The sequence below is a fragment of the Neophocaena asiaeorientalis genome, unplaced genomic scaffold (genome assembly GCF_003031525.2).
Source record: "Neophocaena asiaeorientalis asiaeorientalis breed wild unplaced genomic scaffold, Neophocaena_asiaeorientalis_V1.1 scaffold134, whole genome shotgun sequence".
Taxonomy (NCBI): Eukaryota; Metazoa; Chordata; class Mammalia; order Artiodactyla; family Phocoenidae; genus Neophocaena; species Neophocaena asiaeorientalis.
The window spans coordinates 15,883,566-15,892,623 of record NW_020185339.1 but is presented as its reverse complement, the minus strand read 5'-3'; the positions used below and the strand labels follow the sequence as shown (position 1 = coordinate 15,892,623).

Sequence of the window (9,058 nt, the reverse complement as noted above, 5' to 3'; positions counted from 1 at the left end):
GGCCCCCGAACCAAAAAAAAAAAAAAAAAAAAAGAAAAAAGTTGGGGACTGGATTACAAAGAACTCTGTGTTTTAAACTAAGGACCTTTGGCTTCATCCAACAGCAAGAGAGAACCATCAAAAGAGTTTTTTTTTTTTAAGGGAGTGGCATTGTTTGATTTAGGTTTTCTAAAGGTCATTGATAGTAACATGGAATGGTAAGATGCTCAAAGTAAGATGAATGAGGAAGTAAATATTTCAGACCTGATGAAGGATTTGTAACAAAGGCAATGGCAATGAATGGAGAGACATGAGATGTGAAGCTAGTAGAAAGTAGGAGGATGCCTGGGTCCTGATAACACAGTGGGGCTACCTGCCCCCTCAGGCTCTTCCCTACAGCGGGAGAAAAATAAGCCTCTATTTTGTTTAAACACCATCCTCTGTATTTTCTTTTATACGTAGGTGAATCCAATCCCTAACTGATGCAGGTGGATGATGACAGCGCAACTTAAAATAGGGAATATCTGAGGGAAATGAGGTTTGGGTAAAGGCAAGTTGGTTGCCACAGTTGAGAAGATGTTACCAGGCCCTGCGGAATATCCCTTTACATAGGAGTCAAACTTAAAAGCCATGGAAAGAATAAAATAAATGAGGCAGCCCAGGTGCCAGAAATATAATTAGACTTTGTATTTACTGAGTGATGATGTAAATAAGCACATAAAATTAACAGGTATGATACAGTAAACTAGATTTAAAATTCTAAATTGATTAAAACATTGAAAGATGGAAGTAATTAAAAAATGTATTTCCTAAGTCGTTACTCTTCTTATTTAGAACTGGAAACCTTTTCCTTTTTCTTTTTTTCTCCCTCCTTTCCCTTTCTCCCTCCCTCCCTCCCTCCCTCCCTTCTTTCTTTCTTTCACATCTCAGTTTCAGTATCTGGTCTTATATTTTGTATAATCATGTGAGGGATGTTATGGATTGACTTGTGTCACCCCCCAACTCGTAAGTTGATGCCCTAACCCCCAATGTGACTCTATTTGGAAATAGGGCTTTTAAAGAGGTAATTAAAGTTAAATGAGGTCATAAGGGTGGGGCTATGGTCCCATCAGATGGGTGTCCTTATAAGAAGAGGAAATGTGGATACACACAAAACACCAGGGATGCAGGTACACAGAAGAAAGGCCATGTGAGGACACAGTGAGAAGGTGGCCATCTGCAGACCAAGGAGAGAGGGGTTTCAGAAGAAACGAAATCTGCCAACACCTGATCAAGGACTTCTAGCCTCCCAAACAGTGAGAAAATGCATTTCTGTTGTTGAAGCCACTAGTCTGTGGTATTTTGTTACAGTAGCCCAAGAAAACTAACACAAGGTATAAAATTCAGCCTAGATTCCTTTCACTGAGAGTAATGTTTAACTTTTATTCAGTTGCATGATGAAAAAATAGGTCTTCACAAATGTAGGTACCTCTGAAAGTTGATGGACACTTGGTATAATAATTTTTACTTTTAGGGTAACTACACCTCAGATATTTGTAAAATTCGGATGCTCAATATTGTTTTTAGTACCACAATATGGTGCAGATAAATATCTTCCATGTGTAGCTCTTAATTCACATTCACTATTACTTTAGAAAAGTGATGCTGGTTCTTATTCATAAAGTTTAAAATCAGAGAATGGTTTTGAAAATCAATCTTCAACTCTACAATTTTGGGATTGTAGCTCCTGCCGTTACTTTTATTTTTGAAAGCCAATTTTAGCACAGGAGAGCGAGCCAGATAATTTCCTGCCAAATTTATTTCCTAAAGCCCCAATTTTGCTAAAAACGAGAAGATCAAATCATACATTTGTGTAACTATTTGTAATCGTTGTTGCCAAGAAATATTCAATGCATTTAGAGACTCTGTGGTTTCAAAATGGCAGAGCAAAGACAGATCTACCTTCTCTTAGAAATCACCTCAGAACAAAGAACAGAATGTAGAGTCCATCTCCAGCGAAACTAGAATATTGAACCATAATACACAGGGAAAGTTACCAAATCCCGTGAAAGACAAACGGGGTATGGTGCTAAGGAGCCAAGAGGAGACACCTCTGACCAGAGATACTGGAGAAGGCCCAGTCCTCCAAAGCAGGGGCCGTGGCATGAGGCAAAACAAAAATGCTTTGTTTGGAACGCTAGAGTGGATTGCGTTGACTGGTGGCAGGAAGCGCCCTAGAGCCAGGCTGGCACCAGGGAAAAGCCAGGGAGGCGGGCTGAGAGATACCTCCACACGTGCCACAGACTGCATGATGAGCCAGGCTGGCAGAGAGGAATTCTACATTGGTGGCAGCCTGCAGCTGCTGCCCTCTGCTGGCTGAGGAAGAACACACTCATCACAGGTACCGTGAACCGGGGGTAAATTTTGCGCCCTTCCAATTTAGGAGAAAGTCATCTCATTTAAACGTAAGCAGTAATTTTAAAGTAACTGGCATAAGACATACACCAAGTTAATATTTAACCAAAGGAGAGAAGGCACAGAAAATGTGTTTGCCAGGGGCTGGGGAGCAGGAGGTGAGAGATGTGGGTCTAAGGGTGCAAACTTTCATTTATAAGATGAATAAGTTCTGGGGATGTAATGCACAGCCTGGTGATGATAGTTACTAGTACTGTATTGTATACATGATGCTGAGAAAGGAGACCTTAAGCCTTCTCACCAAACACACACACACATAAATGGTAACTATGCGAGGTGAGAGATGTGTTAATCAACTCGGTGGTAATCATTTCACAATATATATGTATACCAAATCTTATTACATTGTATACTTTAACTACATATAATTTTGTCAGTTACACCTCAATAAAGTTGAAAAAATAAACGCAAAAGAGAGAACTATCTAAAGAATACACATGACAGGATCAGACTGCCCGACTTAAGAGTCAAGAATTACAGACGTCACAAGAGCCTCACCGTCCACGAGTATGACAGTCCAGGTACCATCAATTTGTCAGTCTCCTCTTGTACTGACTGACCTTTGCAAACTCTAAGGAAAGCAATCATAGGGTTTTCTGAGAGTCTGAAGGAGGAATAAATAAGACAAGGGGGCCAAAAGCATAAGCTCTTGATAAGGCGGAGAGGCATGAACAGTATAAGAGTCAAGAGAATGGCGAGTGGACGAAGCTGGCCCAGAAGCAGACTAGAAAAGGTGTGCATCAATGGAACTGAGCGTCATCCCACTGCGAGACTTCTTGAAACACAGTCCTTCTTTCTCCACCGGGTTTGATTACTCCATCCTTTTTCCCTTTTCATTAACTAAGTAAAAATTCACTCTGTTGGTACTTGTTAATTGTCCGGCCCTTCAGCTGGGTAACCTCCTCCACAAGAATAAGGACCATACCTCTTTTGTCCAACATTGTATACCCATCATATATTGGCTTTTATTGTGCCAGTCATTACATATTTACTTAATGAAGGAATGGGGCAAGCTTGACATTTTGGACTAGAAGCAGAGAACAATAAGGAACATGGCTGCAGAGACATGAATTCCTAGCCCAAGGAGGAAGATGCGCATGATGGAGGTACAACATCCTACTGGGAATGGAGCAACTATTATAGATTTAAAGGTAAACGTCTTCTTGAGATATGGTAGAGAGAGTGTGCTGAGAGACTGTGCAGACAAGGCAGAAAGATAATCTACATCTCACAACATGATACATCACAGGGGAAAAAAGGTACGGTTCTAGGCCTTCCTTTAAAAAGTCAACTTCATGGGCCTCCCTGGTGGCGCAGTGGGTAAGAATCCACCTGCCAATGCAGGGGACATGGGTTCGAGTGCTGGTCCGGGAAGATCCCACATGCCGCCGAGCAACTAAGCCTGTGCGCCACAACTACTGAGCCTGTGCTCTAGAGCCCGCGAGCCACAACTACTGAAGCCCACACGCCTAGAGCCCGTGCTCCGCAACAAGAGAAGCCATTGCAATGAGAAGCCCGTGCACCGCAATGAAGAGTAGCCCCTGCTCGCTGCAACTACAGAAAGCCTGCATGCAGCAATGAAGACCCAACACAGCCAAAAATAAATAAATAAAATTAAATAAATTTATAAAAAAAAGTCAACTTCACAAGCACTATCTGGAGAAATAGAGAGAATTTTTGACACACTTCATCTTAACGGTGCTAAGTATCGTTAAGAAGGAAACATATTTTTAAAAGAAGCATTTAGCTTATACTCTGTCTCCAATCTAATACTTTTGGTGTGTTTATATTGTGTTAGTGAGGTTTACCTTTTCATATAGGTTATACTTCGTCCCATGAAGATGATGTTTGTGAAGAAAGAACTACAATATACTTTAATATACTATGATTACAACTCTCTAATGATGTACATTGGGGGAAACCCCTACACGTTTCCATGAAAAGTTGGGAAGAGGCAGGAATAAATGGGGTCACAAATCTTTGGGCTCATCTCTTTGCACATCCTCTGTCCTCCTCATTCCATCTTTGTGGAAAGCTTACTAAAAAAGTAAGACAATGCGGCCGGTCTTCAGTGACCCAATTTACTGTGTGGTTTGCCTCATATTAAACTGTGCTCGAAGGACAACTTCTGGATCCAACACTTGGACGGCAGTAGGTCTAATGGGGGCCTGCTAGTGTTGGATAGATGTTCACAACTTATTAGCATTAAGGAGGAGGAGATGAAAGGCCACCATATTCACTGTGTTCACTATGGTTACACTGATGCAGACACAAGTCAAATAAAGATACTCTTTTCACGGAGCAGAAGGTGGATCTTTGAGAAACCTGAGTTTCACCAATGACAAATTTCCTGTACCCCATGGCTAGGACATACCTTGATTCCCGTAGCTGCCTTCTATTCCTGAGCCATCCCACGAGTCCACGGCACTGTCCACGCTGGGCACAGTGGAGGGGTACGTATCGATGAGTTTGCCTGGCTTCTGTGCTGGAGACGGGTCCTCCACGTCTCCCAGGTCACTCAGGTGGCTGGCAATGGGGAACTTCTTGGGACTTGATGCTGACTGGGCTTTAAAGACAGAAAAGGAGCTTAAGTACTACAGAAAATTTAAATACAAAGATATGCCAACACTCCCTGGCTGTTTATTTCCCGAGAAACAAACACGTAGACATTTGCACATTCTTTAAGGGAAGGAAATGCACTGCAAATCCTTAATTGTGGCTTTCAACCCACTCACCATCTGTCTGCTTCTTAATTTTCAAGGTGACAGTCTCTCCTGCCATCTGTAACAAATGGATGGCTTCACTCAGAGGCTTCCCTTTCAAGCTGCTGCTATTGATGGCTAGGATTCGGTCTCCTATGTGGATCGCGCCAGTTCTGAAACACCAAATAATAATAGGAAAGGTAGAAATAATCCCTGAATGCTACTGAATAGAAATTCCCTGATATACTTTATTTATTCATAATAATAAAGACTTGAGGGCTTCCCTGGTGGCGCAGTGGTTGAGAGTCTGCCTGCCAATGCGGGTTCGTGCCCTGGTCCAGGAAGATCCCACATGCCGCAGAGTGGCTGGGCCCATGAGCCATGGCCGCTGAGCCTGCGCTCCGCAACGGGAGAGGCCACAGCAGTGAGAGGCCCGCGTACCGCAAAAAAAAAAAAAAAAAAAAAAGAGTTGGCAAGGGTCCCTAAAAGTCACTCCTTGCCTTCTCCTGAGCAATGTTACAAGATAACTGCGTCTACTGTGAATTACTTTTTAGTTTCAAATAAAATCAGAAAAAATGTTTTAATTAGTATTTAAAATGGACTTGTGGGGCTGTTTAAATTCCAGGAAAGCTGAGTCATTTGATAACCCTCTTAAAAATCCCAAGGAAACAAGCAAAGTGGGACAATCCCTGTAGTGATGTTTAGCATGGAGCAGTCCTTTCTACAGACTTAGAAGTGTTGAACACAATCAGTCAGTATCCCAGCTTACCAGAAGTAAGGTTTAGACACAAGACCCTGGTGTGGCAGGCCCCCCGCCACCCCACAGTGGTGATTCCAAGAATTGAAAAAGGCTGAACTCAGGAATCAGTTTTGTTTTGGTTTTTTTTGCCGCACTGCGCGACTTGCAGGAGCTCAGTTCCCCGACCAGGGATCGAGCCTGTGTCCCCTGCAGTGGAAGCGTGGAGTCCTAACTACTGGACCGCCAGGGAAGTCCCAGGAATCAATTTGAATCCAACTCTGTCACCTACCAGCTGTGTGACCTGGGTACCTTATTTTCACCTCTCTAGGTGTCAGTTTCCTCATCACTAGAATGGGGATAGTCATCTCACAGGGAAGCTCTGAGGGCTAAGTAGGAAAACACATGTAAAAGGACTTAACATCCTGCTTGAAATGTGGAAAAGGAAAATTAATTTATTGAGCAATAGATAAACCTTTGATCTTTTCCCTTCTCGTCCCATTCTCACCCGATTCTGAACCAGCAGACTGGAATTTACGATTCCGATGTGCACCATGTCTATCTTTGTTTGAAAGCACAGGATGCGGGAGGAGCAGACTCACAGCAGTCAAACTCAGGAAAGGTTTAAACACTCAGATCTCTCCACCTGGGTTGAAGGATGTAGAGTGGGAATCCCATATGCTAGCCTCTGGGGTGCTGGCTCACTTGAAATATCCCGAGTGAAGGAAGCCCAGCTCACAGCCTGCTTGTGACTGAGTGGTCCGACCCAGGTTGCTTTGGGGTCGGTGGGCAGCGGTGCTGGGCAGCAGCAAGTGGGGCCACGGAGGTGAAACCGGGTCACACAGATTATGAGGGGCTGCCTAACAAGTCTACCGATGCATCTACTCTCAAGGAATTTTTTTTTCCTTTAAAAAAAAAAAAAAAAGAGAGAGATCAATTCATTCTTCCGTAAAGAGTCGCCAGGGAGTGCCCTGGAGGTCCAGTGGTTAGGACTCGGTGCTTTCACTGACGTGGCCTGGGTTCAATCCCTGGTCGGGGAACTAAGATCCCACAACTGTGTGACAGCACGGCCAAAAAAAACCACAACAGTCTCCAGTTCATGAAAGAGCCATGCTGTAAGCCATAGAACACTTGACCAGGAGGTTGCTGAATCAGATCAATATTAACCTTTTCCTCATTGTCTTAACAGAGAAACCTAGGACAGGGGGACACCTGAAGAATACCGTATCATAGGTGTCTCTGTTAATATCAGAATACGAAATTCCAACAGGGCAGCCTTTTTTGAGCTGCCTCGGTGCCCTCACCTGACAGATGAGGATGTTGGATGAGCTGATTTCTAAGGTACCTTGCAGCTCCAAAATTCTGTGATGCTATATCTCTGTTTTGCAAACCAGTGTCTTCAAGTGTCAGCATGAACGGTGTGTGTGCACTCCTGAGCTAGGTTACTGGAGGACAGATCAGGTTATGGGGTTTGGAATATGTCCTACAACGTGTCTTGGAAAGAAATACAGTAAAATGGGGGTGGGGTGCATGCCAATGGAGACAAATTGCCGAAGGAACAAATGGGCATTCCAAATTTCAAGATGTTATTAAGTCACTGCACTGTTTCCTGAAATCTTTGAAGACGAAGCTTCTGTCACCCTCTCAGCCGCTAAGCCCCGGTACCTGTCAGGTAACAGAGGCTCAGGAAATGTTTGCTGAATTGAATTGGACAAGCCTTTTAACCTCCTTGAACTTTTAGTCTCCTCTTCTCAAAATGGACACAATATAAATTTACCTCTAGTCAATTGTGGTCCGTTTACACATTTCTGGAGACTAATATCAGTGCTAAGCCCAGGACACTTTTAACTGCCTATAACATGCCCCTCAAAATCAAGTCAGAGCTCTGCCTGAGAGTTTTCAAGCTCTAAAATCAATCCTTTGTGCAGAGTTGAAAAAGTCAACAGATAACCAAGCAGGAGAGGGGAGCATGTTTTTATGTGGCTGTGAGGAAGGAAACCCATTTCAGACAGGTGATTGTAGAAGTTGCTTCGAATGTTACCTTTCAGCTAACCCTCCTTTGGTGAGGCTTGAAATGATTATAGGATCAAAAGGCTCTTCAGTTCCTGAAATCGTGATGCCAAGGGGCCCCCCGTAGCGCTTCAGCTCCACGGTGTAAATAATTGCTCCGGAACTTTCTTGCTCATCTGCAATAAATGCCAACGAGTCGTAATTGGTTTCTTCGGAAGAAGCAGAGTAAAAAGACACATATATTCACACATAAAACAAGAAATTCAAAACATCATCATCAAAGCACTGTGTCTCAGAAAATAATTATTTTGGGAAGTAGCATTTCCTTAGTAGGATATACCATTCCAATACAGGGATGTAGTTGTTATCAGTGTCAGGGAAGGGGTTCTCTGCCCGATGACTTATGTTTTAAATCTGTGAGCGAGCTTCCCAGCCAGCACTGCGGGCCCTTTAGACAATGTCCCTGCCTAGCACAGTGCTTGCCCAGCATTTTGTGAGTGTGCCACAAATATCCGTGGACTGAACACACCGCTGAGGAGGCGATATGGGTGGAGAGAGTCACATAGTAAACAGAGACTGGGCTCCGCAATTTCTATTTTCAGGCTTTACAGGCAAGCTAACTCTCAATATAGAAAAGTTGATTTAACTCATGGTTGGAGCAAACTTGAATATATGCATGGTTAAGTGGGGCTTGGAAATCTGGAATCCCTTACCTATTGTTCCTCTGTGTCTTAAAATGTGAATCTTATTCACAAAATCTGTGAATCTTATTCACAAATACACAGACAGTAAAACAGACGTTTGAATGATTATCTCTCCGCTGTTCTTGAGACTAGGAGCCATGTAAGTTACATTTCAGTAGCACATGCCAGGTTGCCACACTCTTGTGAGCTAAGTTTCACCATTTAATGTTCCTATGAAGGAAAACATTTGTGAGTGTGGTCTGCCTAAAGCATTGGCTTGAAAGGTGTCATGGGGGCTTCCCTGGTGGCGCAGTGGTTGAGAGTCCGCCTGCCGATGCAGGGGACACGAGTTGGTGCCCCGGTCCGGGAAGATCCCACGTGCCGCGGAGCGGCTGGGCCAGTGAGTCATGGCCGCTGGGCCTGCGCGTCCAGAGCCTGTGCTCTGCAACAGGAGAGGCCACAGCAGTGAGAAGCCCGCGTACCGCAAAAAAAAA

The 9,058-nt window shown here is 43.7% G+C and overlaps 1 protein-coding gene across 2 annotated transcripts in view; it reads right to left on the bottom strand.

Moving 5' to 3' along the window:
- GRIP1 (glutamate receptor interacting protein 1) overlaps positions 1-9,058 on the bottom strand; it is a 203,486-nt gene that overhangs the window by 44,996 nt on the left and 149,432 nt on the right. For both annotated transcript variants that reach the window (XM_024737136.1, XM_024737137.1), the window contains 3 exons: positions 7,913-8,057; positions 5,169-5,308; positions 4,808-4,999 (listed from right to left, as the gene is read on the bottom strand). In XM_024737136.1, the coding sequence (XP_024592904.1) occupies positions 4,808-4,999; positions 5,169-5,308; positions 7,913-8,057 (477 nt within the window). The remainder of the gene's footprint in view (positions 1-4,807; positions 5,000-5,168; positions 5,309-7,912; positions 8,058-9,058) is intronic.